Source organism: Megalobrama amblycephala, linkage group LG13 (genome assembly GCF_018812025.1).
Source record: "Megalobrama amblycephala isolate DHTTF-2021 linkage group LG13, ASM1881202v1, whole genome shotgun sequence".
Classification (NCBI taxonomy): Eukaryota; Metazoa; Chordata; class Actinopteri; order Cypriniformes; family Xenocyprididae; genus Megalobrama; species Megalobrama amblycephala.
The window spans coordinates 22,311,390-22,328,501 of NC_063056.1; the positions used below are offsets into that span (position 1 = coordinate 22,311,390).

At 38.0% G+C, this 17,112-nt stretch overlaps 1 protein-coding gene across 5 annotated transcripts in view; it reads left to right on the top strand.

The window, feature by feature from the left end:
• Positions 1-17,112, top strand: part of osbpl10b (oxysterol binding protein-like 10b) — a 66,881-nt gene that overhangs the window by 24,196 nt on the left and 25,573 nt on the right. For all 5 annotated transcript variants that reach the window (XM_048153641.1, XM_048153642.1, XM_048153643.1 and 2 more), the window contains 2 exons: positions 6,604-6,826; positions 7,029-7,171. In XM_048153641.1, the coding sequence (XP_048009598.1) occupies positions 6,604-6,826; positions 7,029-7,171 (366 nt within the window). The remainder of the gene's footprint in view (positions 1-6,603; positions 6,827-7,028; positions 7,172-17,112) is intronic.

Consider the following 17,112-nt stretch of genomic DNA (forward strand, 5'->3'; position numbering starts at 1 on the left):
TAAATTAATCATTTTTTTTGGTTTTTGGTGCATCAATGTTGCGCTGTAGATTAGTTAAAGCTTGCTCGCACAGACAATTTAGCCGATGTAATTTGATTTGCCGACATATGAAATGTATATCTATCTGCAGTGTGGCCTTTCTGCAGTTATTAATATATATAGGCCTATTTTAAAGTTTATTTATCCAAAATGTTTTTATTCCTTTTCTTCTCTATCTTTGAGAGTGTTCTGTACATCGTGGCTGTGAATGTTTATCCACATTGCCTTTCATTTGTTTAAAAAAGATAAAATCATTGTCAGTTTCGTCTATCACTTGACAGGCGGTTTGGTTGGTTTATAAGATGTTTCTCTGTGCTGTGTGTGAAAGAAAATAAAAGTTGTCTTAAGCCGCGGGTAGACTATAGCCAGGCCTTGCTTCATTTTCCGTGTCCCACTCCATCTCGTGCACAGTTCAGCGCGCGAACCTTTCAAAGTCCGTGGGCACTCTCTAGCGGACTGCTGTTTTTCAAGACACCCCGCCCCCCCTTTATGATTCGACTATCAGTCGAATATAGGCAATCTGATTCGAATCGGATTCGACTTTGTAAATCCGTAGTCGAGGACACCCCTAGTCCAATGGCTCAGTGAGTCCTGCATTGACAGCAAGAAAATTAACACTTTCAAATGCCCAGAAAGCTACTAAAGACATATTTAAAACAGTTCATGTGACTACAATGGTTCAACCTTAATATTATAAAGCGACGAGAATACTTTTTGTGCGCCAAAAAAACAAAATAATGACTTTTCAACAATATCTAGTGATGGGCGATTTCAAAACACTGCTTCGAAGTTTTACGAATCTTTTGTTTCGAAACAATGGTTCGGAGCGCCAAAGTCACATGATTTCAGTAAACAAGGCTTTGTTGCGTAATAAGTGTTACGAAATGAATAGTTCACGTGACCTTTTCAGTTTGATACGTGATCCGAACCACTGATTCGAAACAAAAGATTCGTAAAGCTTCATGAAGCAGTGTTTTGAAATCGGCCATCAGACCTTCGTTAAGGTCTTTGTTAAGGTCTTTCGTTTCGAAACAGTGGTTCGGAGCGCCAAAGTCACATGATTTCAGTAAACAAGGCTTTGTTAGTTCACGTGACTTTGGCATTTTTATACGTGATCCGAACCACTGATTCGAAACAAAAGATTCGTAAAGCTTCATGAAGCAGTGTTTTGAAAGGTCTTACGGGTGTAGAACGACATGAGGGTGAGTAGTTAATGACATCACTTTCATTTTTGGGTGAACTAACCCTGTAAAGAGCTCAAGCATTTAATGCAGCAGATGACAAAACTGCAGCATGCGCTTAGAATAAACAGAATGTTATCATCCACTGGTGTGGACGCTAATATAGTTATTGTTATACTCATCTTTATAGTTATAGTTGACCACTCTGTTCTGCTCTCTCGTTTGGAGCAATGGGTGGGCATTCAGGGAAATGCCCTTAAATGGTTTCAATCCTATTTTAATAACAGAAGGTTCTCCGTTGGTATTGGTGAATTTATCTTGAATGCAGCTCCTCTTATGTGTGGTGTCCCCCAAGGTTCCATTCTCGCACCGATTTTATTTTCCTTGTATATGCTTCCCCTGGGGTCAATTTTTAAGAAACACACTATCTCCTTCCACTGTTACGCTGATGATACCCAAATTTATCTGCCCCTGGGATCTGATCATTGGGGTTGGGATACTTTGGTGGCTTGTCTAGCAGATGTTAAGGCCTGGATGTCCTTAAATTTTCTTCACCTCAATGAAAGCAAAACAGAGATTATAGTCTTTGAATCTTCGGAAGCTTCTACCTCCCCTTGTCTAAATTTTGGTAATCTGTCTTCATGTGTGAAACCACTAGTGGAGAACTTGGTGTGTATTTTGATAATGGTCTAAAATTTGCTCCCAATTTGTTACAGAATTGATTTTAAAGTTTTGTTGCTGGTTTTTAAAGCTCCGAACGGTCTAGCTCCGGTATATATTACAGATTTACTATCTGTTCATAATCCTCTTAGGTCTTCCAACCAGAGACAGTTAAACGTTCCTCGGGCTAGACTGAAATCAAGAGGAGACCGAGCCTTTGCTGTTGCTGCACCAAAACTCTGGAGTAGTTTACCTGTTTTTATCAGAACTGCCTCTACACTACATGAGTTTAAAACAAAACTCAAAACCCATCTTTTTTCGCTGGTTTTTAATTGTCATTGAAGTGTGCTGTGTCTGGTTTGTTTTGCGCTGTAATTTATGGTGTACATGGTGTTAGTTTGTTATACTGTACAGCACCCTGGTCAACAATTGTTGTTTTTATTGGTGCTATATAAATAAAGCTGAGTTGAGAGTTGAGTTGAGAGTTATCATTCTTGGTGTGAATGGGCCTTAAAATCCAATTCACATCGCACAGACAGACAGCAACAGATAATAAATAATATTTCAAAATATTAATGTTTTTACTGTATTTTTGATCAAATAAATGCAGCCTTGTTTCATTAAAAAAATCTTACCGACCCTAAACTTTTGAACGGTGAATGTGCATATTTTGTATAATCATATTTGTTTCTGAGTGTTTATTAATACAGTGCTCAGTGTAAATGAGTACACCCCCTTTGAAAAGTAACATTTTAAACAATATCTCAATGAATGCAAAAACAATTTCCAAAATGTTGACAAGACTAAGTTTTATATAACATCTGTTTAACTTATTACATGAAAGTAAGGATAATAATATAACTTAGAGAACAAAATTTTACATTTTACTCAAATTAGGGTGGTGCAAAAAATGAGTACACCCCACTGAAAGTCTCTGGAGCAAAGCTAAATTTTAGACTACAAATGTCTAATTTAACAAGAATTCAACCACAGGTGAGTCTAATAATTCATTACACAGGTGTCCAGCAGACAGTAGACTATAAAAGGGTATTAAAACCCCTTCCCATTTCATGCTGTCAGCAATGGCACCACATGGAAGAGAAATGTCACAAGACCTGAGAAAGAAAATAATTTCTTTACACCAGAAAGGTAAAGGCTACAAGAAGATCAGCAAAGCTTTACTTATCAGTCAGAATACTGTAGAAAAAGTGGTACAAAAATGTAAAAAAGATGGAACTGCAACCATCTCACAGAGACGTCCAGGTCATCCATGGAAGTTAACATCTCGACAGGAGCGTCTTCTGATGAGAAGGGTTTAAGAAAATCGGCATGCAAGTTCACTGCAGTTATGTAAAGAAGTTGAAAGCCAAACTGGGGTGACTATTTCCCATGACATAATATGGCGTACACTGCAGAGGAATGGCATGCATGGGTGCCATCCACGAAAGAAGACTCTCCTAAAGCCCAGGCACAAAAAAGCCCACCTAGTGTTTGCCAGGGCCCATGCTGACAAAGATGAAGACTACTGGGACTCTATACTCTGGAGTGATGAGACCAAGATAAATGTTTTTGGAACTGATGCTTCAAAACTGTATGGTGTCGCAAAGTTGAGGAATACAAAGAAAAATGCATTGTGCCTACAGTGAAACATGGTGATGGCAGTGTCCTTATGTGGGGCTGCATGAGTGCTGCTGGTGTCAGGGAGCTGCATTTCATTGATGGCATCATGAATTCACAGACGTACTGCTCTATACTGAAAGAGAAGATCCTACCATCACTCTGTGCCTTTGGTCATTGTTCACTTTTCTAACATGACAATGATCCTAAACTCACATCTAAGGCCACTGTTGGATTTCTGAAGAAGAACAGGGTGAAAGTGATTCATTGGCTCCTGATCTGAACCCAATTGAACACCAATGGGGAATTCTGAAGAGACAAGTTGAGCATCACTCTCCATCCAGCATCCAGTCTCTAAAAGAGGTCATTCTTAAAGAATGGAAAAAGACAGATGTTTCAAAATGTTGCCAACTTGTTCATTCCATGCCTAGAAGACTTGGTGCTGTCATTAAAAATCATGGATGCCATACAAAGTACTAGATGTAGTAGTTTTTGTTGTGGGGTGTACTCATTTTTGCATCAAACTAATTTGAGTAAAACTGAAAATTTTGTTCTCTAAGTTATATTATTAACCTTACTTTCATGTTATAAGTTAAACAGATGTTACATAAAACATTTTGGAAATTGTTTTTGTGTTCATTGAGCAGTTGTTTAAAATGTTACTTTTCAATGGGGGTGTACTCATTTACCCTGAGCACTGCATATTTAGACAAAACCTGACTGGTTTCAGAGAGGCAGATATCTTGAGGAGACTATAATGTTCCTTTTAAGTGTGCGTATGTTCCCTCTATTAAAACTACAGCTGTGCTGTAATAGTGTTGCAATCACTGAAGTGTTGAAATGGAGGGAGGAGAGAGAAAGAGAGCAAGAGAAATATGCACGTACAGAGCGGCCTACATTGATGAGTCACATCCTGCAAGTTTCTGCTCCTCTTTGCCTATGTGTCTGCTTTTCATTACAGCTGCCCAATATCCACACTACCACAAAAGCCTGTGGTCCCATTACCTTCATGACGGACTCAAACGGGGGTGGCAAACACTACAAACTTTCCCTCACGACTTGCTTCACAATCACATCACAAAATGTTCATTAACAGTTAATAAGGGTAAACTGAGCAACATATACACAAATATGCTATATATTCTCAGTGAGAGGGATTTGTAGTTGACAGGATGTGGTTTGTTTTGAACACTGGGAAGATCGGATTGAGCTAATCCAGGAGATTACTTTCACTCTGGGGGGATTACAGGTGTCTCATTCTGCTCTAAGTCAGACACCTGGAGTAAAAGCCACAGTATTAGATTATTGTGATACACTTTTCATTTCTACTTTACCTCAATATCTGTTATTTTTCTTCGTTATTAAAATTAGTGTGTGTCTGTTCACCAAGGCTGCATTTGTTTAATCAACAACAAAACTGTAATATTGTGTATATTATTACAATTTAAACAATTTATTTCAAATATATACTTAATATATTTTGATATGTAATTTATTTCTGTGATGGCAAAGCTGTATTTTCAGTATCATAACTCCAGTCTTCAGTGTCACATGATCCAGAAATCATTCTATATGCTGATTTTCTGCCTAAAGGCCTGTTCACACTGGGACGAATATCGCACGCGTTTATCGCCAGCGTTTTTCGAGACGTTTTTTGTGTTCACACCCAAGCGATTTTCACTGGCGATGCGCAGTGAACGTGCAAATTCACTCCCTGACAGTATGTGGCGCTTGTCCTTAACGGTAGTGTAAATAAACATATGATATTAGTAAAGTTAAAGATAAAAAATCAGATATTAAATGGCATAACGTATATGAGAGATGGTAGTCAGAAACAGTAGTGCAAATAAACATTTATGAAATAGACATTCTCAACTATATTTCTTGAATGTAAAAGAAAAAAACAGCAAAAATACAGAAATAATACACATCTATTGGTATGGCCAAGAACTGGCAGAGCACCCATAGCGTGCGTCTCAATCAGCTCCCTAGTTCACTAGTCAGGGCACTGATCAGGGAGTCGGCCACATTCATTTAAATGGTATACTGATACACGACCTAGGAAGCTAGGGAGCTGTTTGAGATGCAGGGATAGTTTGTAGGGGTCTTCCTCGTCTACTTACTTTCTCTTCGTCGTCTTGTGTGCTCGGCAAGACCGTTTTGTGCTTGAGCGCCACCAAGTGTTTTACTGTAACTTCAGCAGCTCCAGGCACGTGAACAAAAGCACCAATCTCATTGGTCGGCCAGTTTTTAATGCGGCGCGTCAAACCAAAAAAACGAACCCGAGGCGTTTTTTAAAAAATGACGCTTTTATGCCTCGCGTTTTTCGCGTCGGTGTGCACACTCACATTGGCGCCCGTTGTTTAGTCAAACGTCTAAAGGCGTTAAACGTCGGCGAAAATCGCGCGCGATATTCGTCCCGGTGTGAACAGGCCTTATTATCTTATTATTAATGTTGAAAACAGTTGTGCTGCTTAATATTCTTGTGGAAGCTGTAATGCATAAATGTACTATATGTATAAATTTATCACAGGTTCCACAAGAATAGTAAGCTGTTTTCACCGTTCAACATGGGTATGTGTGTATACATAAATTATATGCACGTCATGTTGCATGTGTTTTTTGTTTCTTTTATCAGTTGTCCATCCTTTTTGTTTATAATAATAATGTTGCATTTTTTACATTACTTTGTTGTTTAAGTCAATATGAAATCAAAACTTGCTCCAGCTCTGAAATGGCTTTTGGAACACCTACTTTTCATGACCTAATCAATTCTTAAAGAATAAAATTAGATCATGATCTAGTTTTTTTCTTATTGAATATTCAGATTTACAGAAATATTTCACTCTACAGAAGTAAAATGAGCTACCAATGCTGTATACAAGCTGGCAGCATGTGCCTGTCTAAATATTAGAGAACTAATTCTAGATTTTAAGTGTATTCTAATCAAGGATTCATTTACTCGAGGTCTGTTCTGTAGATAATGGAAAGCCCAACTGAAGTAGCTCTAAATACAAATGTGTGCTGTTCAAATTGATTTAATTAAGATGTTTTTGAAGTCCAAATGGAATCGATTAGAAGTCTGTCTGTTGACCTGGCTTTTTAGGTCATGTCCCAGGCAGAGGGCCAACAGAAGAACCTGGTGAATTCCATCGAGTCCTTGCCGAGCCGCGGGCCGCTGTCTTCCCTGGATCAGGACCTGCTCCTGCTCAAAGCCACATCTGCAGCCACACTCAGCTGTCTGGGAGAATGCCTGAGTATCCTTCAGCATAATGTGTGCCAGGCGGCCCAACACATCACCCACAGCCACACGCAGGCATCGAATACAGGCAAGAATATGGCACTGTCTGTCTCCTCTGAAATGTGTGATGTGTGTTAGTTCAGCTTGCCAAAATGTGTCCTCTTGTTATATCATATATGATATTATAGTCTGATTTATGGTATTGTAAGCTTTATTTGACGTTCAGTGTCCAAAAATTTTACTAATAGTGAATAGTGAATGTATGATAACTGATATCATCCTGTGTGCAGAAAACATCTCTACTTGGTCAAGGCCCAAAACTGCCCCAGAAGACCATGTGAAGAACGGTGAATTGGCACGTAACAACACCTCAACTAGACATCAGCCCCACTCCCCTGTTCATAGGAACAAAGAACGCCTCAAAGACACAGAGGTACTCAGAAATATTTTATTTTATGTTATTTTTATTTTATTTTATTATTTTTATATAGATGCTGCCTGAACCTTTATCTGCCGCAGTCACTGTCAGACAGCGTTACTTCAGAAAAATGAGTAGTTCAGACACTATTTGGTCTCGTATTTCATTTTATTTTGCTTTTGGACTGCTTATAGTTTGCTCATGCAAATTTCTGAGGCAGCACTTTCTCCCTCGCCTCCTCAAAGAAAACACCCCTGCAATATAGTCATCATTACACCCATCATTATCGTTCTGAAGCTGGCAGCTCTGTGACATGCCGCTTTATCACATTTAAAGGAAAACGATCTTTCAGGGGTAAAATTTGTCACTGGGATCTGTTCAGCTTATCTGATAATAGCCCCCCAAAAAATCAGGATGGTCTCTGACTCATTTAAAGTCTCCCGTAGAGTAGGCACGTCTTTGAAAAGTTTCAAAAAAGCAGCTGCGCTATTGTACGCACGCCTGCCAGACTTCTGCAGTGAAGGAATGGAAGAGGAGTACTAATTGGACATGTTCTAGTTTTAGCATCTGTGGCGGGTGACTGAGGATACCCACAATCCCTCTGGAGCCCTGAATGAGTCAGCCCGTCCCTCTTGGAAACCTTTTATCCGCCTGCGTTCCTCTGGAGAGAGGCCAGGGCTGCTGTTTCTTCAGCGTAAGCGTGTGCAACTGTTTGTTTGCATGCACGCAATGGCTTATGTATAAATACTGGTTAATTTGTGTGTGTGCGTGTGCCTGAAGGGAGCTAATTCATTTTGCGGTTGCTTTGTGTGTGCTTGTCATTAAATCGGCACCCTATGAGGATGAACATGCTCCCAGAATGCAACAGACAGAATCTGTGCTTTGTTTTTTCTCTGATATAATGCATCTAATTAATTTATCATTGTGACTCATATCATTAAACCTTTAAATTACTGTTCGTGCTGTTGAATATTAAAAAGATGATGATAGCACAATGCTGAAGTGTAAAACAAATGCACAGTACGCGTATACTTTAGTTATTTTAAGGCACTTTCAGCACCAAATGCAGTTTTGTACATGCAACATCAGTATCTACTGTATGGCTCATGGATTATCTGGGCATGAAACCAGCAAAGTGAAATGTGCTGATATCTGAGGTCTGAAATGAGTTCATGTGAGCCCCATCAATCAATTCCATCAAGCTGCATGTGAGAGCCTCCTTTTTTGGAAGTGCAGTGCGTTTACATTTTCTGCTGCTGTTTGGATGCTGTGTGAAATACTCCTGTGTGACGCAGGCACACAGGAGTGCTCTGGTGATCTTTTATCACACCGTGGATATTATAGCCCTGGAGATACGTAATTATCTGAAGTCTTCGCACTGTGTAATGTGATTGCCATCTGCGAAAAGCCACTTCAGCTGCTGTGGGAATTAAAGGAATAGTTCATCCACAAATGAAAACCTTGTCATCATTTACTTACCCTCGTGTCATTTCAAAGTCAAACTATATGACATTCTTACTTCCGTGGAACACAAAAGGAGACTTTTTAAAGAATATCTGGGTTGCTGTTTTCGATTTAATGAAAGCGAATAAGAAAGACATAAAGAACTCTAAAAATAATCTGTATGATTTGTAAACAATATTTCAGACTTTATATGAGGGAAAAAGACCAAAACATAAGTCATTATTCATTGAAAACCTTGACATCCACCCTAGCTCTCAATGGCACATTCGTGAGAGTTCATATACAGGTGCATCTCAATAAATTAGAAATATCATGAAAAAGTTATTTTTTCTGTAATTTAATTCAAAAAGTAAAACTTATATATATTCTAGATTTATTAGACATAGTAAAATGTTTCCAGACTTTTTTGTTTTCATTTTGATGATTACAGCTTGCTGCTCATCAAAATAAAAAAAAAATCAGTGTCTCAAATTATTAGAATATTTAATTTCAAGTTCAATGAAATTACCATTCTCAGGGTATAAATACTGGGTTTAGGTCAGTAATCCCAACAGCAGTCATGGGGAAGTCTGCTGACTTGACAGTTGTCCAGAAGACGATCATCAAGACCCTCTACAATGAAGTTAAGCCACAGAGGGTCATTGCTGAAAGAGCTGGCTGTTCACAGAGTGCTGTGCCAAAGCATATTCATGGAAAGTTGACTGGAAGGACAAAAGTGTGGTAGGAAAAGGTGTACAAGTGAAAGGAATGACCGCAGGCTTGAGAAGATTGTCAGGCGAAGCTGATTTAAGAACTTAGGAGAGCTTCAAAAGGAGTCGACTGAAGCTGGAGTCAGTGCATCAAGAGCCACCGCACACAGATGTCATCAGGACATGGGCTACAACTGTCACATTTCACGTACCAAGCCACTTCTGAACCAAAAAACATCAGAAGCATCTTACCTGGGCTAAGGAGAAAAAGAAGTCCAAGAGAAGTCCAAAGTCCTCTTTTCAGATGAAAGTAAATTTTGCATTTCATTTGGAAATCAAGGTCCCAGAGTCTGGAGGAAGAGTGGAGAGGCACAGAAACCATGTTGCTTGAAGTCCAGTGTGAAGTTTCCACAGTCAGTGATGATTTGGGCTGCCATGTCAATCTGCTGGTGTTGGTCCACTGTGTTTTCTGAAGTCTACAGTCAACGCAGCCATCTACCAGGAACTTCATGCTTCCTTCTGCTGACAAGATTTTTGGAGATGCTGATTTCATTTTCCAGCAGGACTTGGCACCTGCCCACACTGCCAAAGGTACCAAAAGCTGGTTCAATGACCATGGTGTTACTGTGCTTGACTGGCCATCAAACTCACCAGACCTGATTCCAGACCAGATTCTCTATGGGGTATTGTCAAAAGGAAGATGAGAGACACCAGACCCAACAATGCAGATGACCTGAAGGCCGCTATCAAAGCAACCTGGGCTTCCATTACACCTGAGCAGTGCCACAGGCTGATTGCCTCCATGCCACGCTGCATTGATGCAGTAATTCATACAAAAGGAGTCCCAACCAAGTATTGAGTGCATAGAAATGAACATACTTTTCAGAAGCCTGACATTTCTGTTTAAAATATCCTTTTTTTATTGATCTTATGAAGTATTCTAATTTATTGAGATAGTGAATTGGTGGTTTTTTGTTGATGTGAGCCAAAATCATCACAATTAAAAGAACCAAAGACTTAAAGTACTTCAGTCTGTGTGCACTGAATTTATTTAATACACGAGTTCCACAATTTGAGTTGAATTACTGAAATAAATGAATTTTTCCACGACATTGTAATTTATTGAGATGCACCTGTAAGAAGTGATGACTTATGATCCAATAATGAAATTTTAATTTGAGGTGACTCATTTGTGATTTGGTGACAACTTATAATCAATTAAATCATAAACATGTAAAATAAATCATTTTAAAATAAAAAAGATGAAATATTTTATTTGATTGCATGCATGTCATGTGAACATGACCTAAATCAGAGAAATGTGAACATGCGAATATGTTGTTAAATGAATGAAATACTATCTTAAACTCTTAGGGCTCATTAACATAGAACGCGTCTTTGCGTCTAAAAACACGAGACGCAGTGCTCAGGAATGGTTTTTTAAAAAAGCGCAGCGCAAAACGTGAGTGTCTCGAGACGCACTTTTGAGACGTGATGCAATAACGGCAACAGCGAACAAATAAAACAGTTGCCATACCAACTTGCTACTGTCAACAGAAACTCTCATTGCTTGCCCCGTCTCCGAGTTATTCTGATTGGTCAAAAGACGCGAGCGTTACGGTAATGTGCGGTAATGCACGTCCGTCTAGTGCGTTTACGTAGAAAAACAATGGAAAAGCAGCGCATTGTAATAGAAAAATGCGTTCTGTGTGAATGGCCCCTTAGGGGGTATTTCAAGCTAAATTTTAGGTCAAAAATGTTTCGCATTAGCGTGCCACACAAGTCCTGAAAAGTGAAGCCAAAGCGTCTCGATCACCCCCAGGTGGCTGGATGCAGTATAGGTCATAAACTCTACCCTTTCCATGTAATGTAATGGGACGTGAGACAAACTAAACAATCATATTAGCCTACACGTCAAATATTTTTTCAGAAGATGGTTTCTGTCATTTTAGGCAGTTTTTATCACTCTGATGTTAGTTCAAGTGTTCGTTCTTTAAGTTTGGTTTTAGTTATTTGATGCTATAAAAAAACATGGGTTTTGACGACAGCTAAGATTGACAGCTTCTCTGAGCGAAGTAGTTACTGAAGAGTTGGTGCAGACTTTTTTTCTGGATCTTCGGGAGGAGATTTAACTTTAATTTCTACATTTCCAGAACTGTTTATTTCACACCAACATAATTCAGTGTTCTGCAGTAAACTGTATTAACCAATTCTGCAGGACTGTGGGTGGGACTTTAATATTGCGGCTCACTACTGCGCAGACTCAGGCTCCAAGTTCACTACTGCGCAGACTCGAGACTCAAGAGCTGCGTCTCATTTCGGAGGCTGCGTCCTCAGGAGGTCGCATTTGAAGGCTGCATACGTCATCCAGGATGTCTTATTTTTAAAAAAGTAACTGTAATAAAATTGACTGTTATTCCTTGTGAGGTGTAAAATACTGTAATTTCTTTCTTACTTTGCAATCTAATGGTTACTTTTCTTAAATGAGACTGCCTCGATGACGTATGCAGCCTTCAAATGCGACCTCCAGAGGACGCAGCCTCCGAAATGAGATGCAACTAAGATGTCAGCACCATATTGGCACACTGGTGCATTATTACTTCACGTACTACAATAGAAGAGAGTGAAGGTGCGCGTCAATCTTTTTTTTTTTTTACAGTCTGGTTTCACCTGACAAAAAATACTGTGAATCCCTGATTTATATGATGCTTTTACATCCTTTTTGACACTTGAATTTCCCCATTATGTGTAATCAAAAAGAGTGACTAATACAATATTCAGAAGGTCTTCTTTTGTGTTTCACAGATTAAAAATGAAACAGGTTTGAAATGACATGAGGGTGAGTAAATTCTGACAGTGTCTCTTTAATATTTACAACTGTCCTTTCAGATACATCATGTCCAGAATTTTTATTTTTTACTTAAAACAGTCCAGTTTTGTTATATGATCAAATTAGTTGACCAGAACTAACAGTATAACATTTATAATACACTGACCTTGACCTAATCAGTGGCATACCTATTTAAAATTTGATTTTGTGGATATCCTACTTTCTTATTAAAGTAGACACATCAGAATGTATCATTACTTATTCTACGTGAGTTTGGGATATTGTAATTAATTTTGACAGGCAGGGCCATGGGTCGATGCCGTAGCTACTCAGCCAATGAGAATCGCCTGGCCGGTAGTCCAGCCATAACAGTTTAACATTCACAGGGATTGCTCAAGGATATAGGGGGAACACAACAAATGATTAGCCAAGCGATTTATTCAGCAGCTGCCCCAGTGATTCTTCTTGTCTGAATGCAGAAACAGCAAGACATGCTGTAAAACAACAGTGCCACTCGAGAGGTTATAAATCTTGGCTGCGTTCGGAGTTGGACCGAGGGGACTTCTCCTTTATCAAATGCCAAAGAATTCGTCTGAGTCTTTTAATTGACAAATATGTACCTTTGTGTGTGAATGCCTGCAGATTGTGTTTGCTCTGATGTAAATGAAACATAATTCAATCTCGTGTGGCAGGTTGCCTGTTGTTTTCTTTATTAGAATGGTTGTACTTCATCGTGATGACCAGTAGAGGAAGGCAGAGAGTAGAAAAGATTGCAGTGATTGAAGATTGCAAGTGAACCGCAGAGAAAAGCAGTCACGACTAGCGGTCACGACTGAATAAAGCTGTCTGGGAAGGAAGTGTTGTAGGTTTGTGTAATGTACACAGAGCATTTAACTGCTTCTTTATAAAACAATGTTTTTATTGGACTTTTTGGACAACTCGGATTGAAATGAGGCTGTCAGCATTCTCAACTCAGAAAGGAGAGAGAGAGAGATTTCAGTGATGTCTGTGGACCAGCGTGCCTTTCTTTCCTGTCTGTTCATGGTCTGACAGCTCGCTCTTCTGCGCTGTCAGAGGAAAAAAATAAGGCAGCAAAACTGCAGGGAACAGAAAAACAAAACCGAGCTATGAGACATGGCCCATCAAGCATACATATCCCAGATGTTTGACAGGAGAGGCAGCGGGGCAAATCCTTGTCAAGATTCCAATTGTTGTGTGTATGGGTGTTTTGTGTCTCTCGGGTGAGGTGTTTGAGTGTGTGTGTGAGTAGAAGGCAAACATCTGTCCTCGTTACTGTTGGGGCAGAAAGGTAACACTCTCAGAAACAGAGCAGGGTTTGAATTTGTGTTCCTGGAAATTAGAAAAGGTTTTACAGCGGTCAGTTCACCAGACATATTGGGCCACAGCTAAGACAGGTGTTAGTGGGGATGGAATCATAGCAATTTATCGATTTGGTTCATATTTTGATTCTAGTAGTTCTGGTTTACAAGAATGCAGACATTCAAGGTCCATTAATGGCTTTTTTTTGTAGTTAAACTCCCATAAACACTAGCTATTATTACAGTTGTTCTTTTTTTTTATTTGGTAACACTTTACAATAAGGACTCGTTTCTTAACATTAATGCATCGGCTAACATGAACTAACAGTGAGCAATATATTTTTTTTACCTTTGTTGATGTTAATGTTACAGTGCATTAGTGTTGACAGATACAACTTTTGATTTTAAAATTACATTAGTAAATGTTGAGATGAACATTAAGGTTAATAAATGCTGTAGAAATATTGTTAGTTAATGTTAACTAATGTAGTTAACTAATGTTAACAAACAAAATCTTATTGTAAAGTGTTACCATTTTTAAAATATCTAAATGCGCTTTTAATAAATTTTACATTTTCTTGGAATATTTTACTAAATTTGGCAATTTATTATTAAAATGTTTAAATCTACAATCTACGAAAGCACAGTTTGAATCTGGCAGTTATGTGACCGTACGTTCAAATCCCATATGTGGGACCGTACCGCTCAAAGGGTTAATGTTGTGGGCCTATTTTTCTGCTGGAGGTCCTGGGCATCTTGTTCAGATACTTGGTATCATGGATTCTATCAAATACCAACAGATAAAAAATCAAAACCTGACCGCTTCTGCAAGAAATCTTATAATGGGCCATGATTGGATCTTCCATCAGAACAATGATCCAAAACAAAAATGTGTCACTGAGCACAAAATGAAGCTTCTGCCATGGCCATCCCAGTCCCCTGACCTGAACCCTAAAGAAAATGAGTGAAGTGAACTGAAGAGAAGCAGCACCAACATGGAGCTGGAATCTGAAGGATCTGGAGAGATTCTGTATGGAGGAATGGTCTCTGATCTCTTGTCAGGTGTTCTCCAAACTCATCAGGCATTATAGGTGAAGACTCAGAGCTGTTATCTTGGCAAAAAGAGGTTGTAAAAAGTATTGAATAAAAGGGTGCCAATAATTGTGGCCAACGTGTTTTGGAGAAAAACATTTATTTCATAATGTGATCCCCCCCCCACTTTCAATTCTTTTCCTTCAATGAAAGGTTAGATTTTTGCTAATTTTATGAATTAAAGATCAAAAGGATAAACAATGCAGATTTATTTTTACAGTCATCTTTGACCATATTTACCAAGGGTGCCAATAATTCTGACCACAACTGTATATCAATAATATTATAAGATCAGAATTAAAATGATACATTTAAATAAGATTAAAATGTAAAAATGTAGCTTATAATTTACTGTGTTTTTATTTTTATTATTATCATTTTATTAACGTTATATAAAATAATATTATAAGATTTAAAAACATAAAAAAATACAATGTAGCTGTAGTTTACTTTAAGTTTTTTTTAAAATGATGATTATTGTTGTAATGTAAAATTAAAATATTAAAATGAAGTTTATTATTGTTATTATTATTAATTTATCAATGTAAAATAATATTGTAATATTTTAAATTGTAAAAAGTAGGGGTGTAGCGATACCCTCATGTCACGATTCGATACATATCATGATACTGAACTCACGATATAATATTATTGTGATACTCCAAGACATATGGTAAAGTAAAAGGATAACAAAAAAATGTACTGTTGATTAAAATGCTACATTTGGTATTACATTGGGAGTAGAAATGTATAGGCTTGGACTTGTTGCTGGTAACCCAATGCAAAGTGACACCAGAATAAAAATATTCATGATTCTAACGCTGAAACACAGATTTAAAATAATGTAGGCCACTTTTTACTGGTAACGAGACATTTGGCATTATCAGGACCTACATCCCCCATTGCATTATTATACATTATATTCAACATTATATATAGTAGTTTAATGTAGTACTGACACTAAATCTCTGAAAACTTGAATTTTTTCTCACACAGTAATTTTCATTTTGGGTGAACTATGCACAACACATATTGTCACTATCCATGATATGATATTGTTGCATTTTTGCATTGCGACATATTGTAACACGATAATTAGTTACACCCCTAGTAAAAAGTAAAATGTGGTTTGTAGTTTATTTTAAGATTTATATTATTGTTATTATTATATTTATTATCATTATTTGTACCCTTCAGTTTAATGCTACTAGTGTATATACAGTTTTTTGATCATTTTGGAATTGTGAATTCAAATGGTTTGACTTCTTTGTTTGCATTTGTGTTGTTCATTATCATTGTATTCACCCCTGCAATCTGTTTGTTTCTGCAGACAGTTGTACTGCTATTTTAATTCAACATGGTAGAGTTCATTAAAGGCTCTTTGTCTTAGCAGCATGGTTTCATCCTGTTCTCAGTGCGTAGGCACTCCCGTTAACCGCGTCCCTGAAGACAACGCACTGCCGCTGATTATTAATTCATGAAGGTGGTGCTGTTTCAAAACACTGCTTTCCCTCAACCCTGTGCTGTTTTCTCAGGAGCTCTAACATGATGTCAGGTCACCTGACCAAGCTGTCAGCTGATTTTATGATCGGGCCCTGAAAAGGAAGGGTTTCGCAAACAGTGTCTCCTATTATTTAAAGTCAAAGCATTTTCACAAGAGTCTCTCAACGCTTTTGAACCCCACTGTATTTCATCTAGAGTGTATAATAGAGTTAATTGCATTCTGTATAAAAAGCATCTCTGTATTCTAAGCCGAAGCCTGGAGCCAGAGCTGTACTTTGAGTTGTGTTTGTGAACTCTATTCTCTGCTGTATATTAAATGCACAAGACATAGCAGAGTATAATCTGAGATCATACCAATGGCCAATGTGAAGTCTATAGTCCACACTTAATCCTCTGACTGGGGGATTTTCTCATTTTCTCTTCCCTTTTTTTCTTTGCTCTGTTGCTCATCACACACTAAGGCTGTTTTCTGACAATACTGCTCTTAGTATTTCTGCAGTATAAAGCAGGGCTGATTCTAGGATTTCAGGCTTAAGATCATGAGTTTTGTGCCTTTTTTATTAAAACCAATGAAAATTGATAATGTCAGTCATGATTTGATTGCACTCTCAAGAGTTTGTTAGCGTTTTTAGAGAAAATTGGATTAAAAATCCAAATAGACCTTTTCATTTTCTAAGATTATATGTGGGGATAATATGAGGTCTCATAACTATATAGCGTACTACTGTTGAATCGATTGCCATTGAACAGTTTTTCAAATATTTCACATACAATTTTTAAATAAATAGTAGGCAGTATTCAGTGTATACTGTGCAGTATATGCAGTATTCTAGTGTATTACATTATGAATATAGTCACACATACACACACTAGATTCAGGAGGTTCCTGTGGAATCATGTGCGGATCAGACCATGTCATGGGACCACATGAGGATTAAACACATCAACTGAAATTACACTGAACACATCACACTCTTAAAGGGATAGTTCACTCAAAAATGAAAATTCTGTCATCATTTACTCACCCTCAAGTTGTTCCAAACCTGTATGAACTTCTTT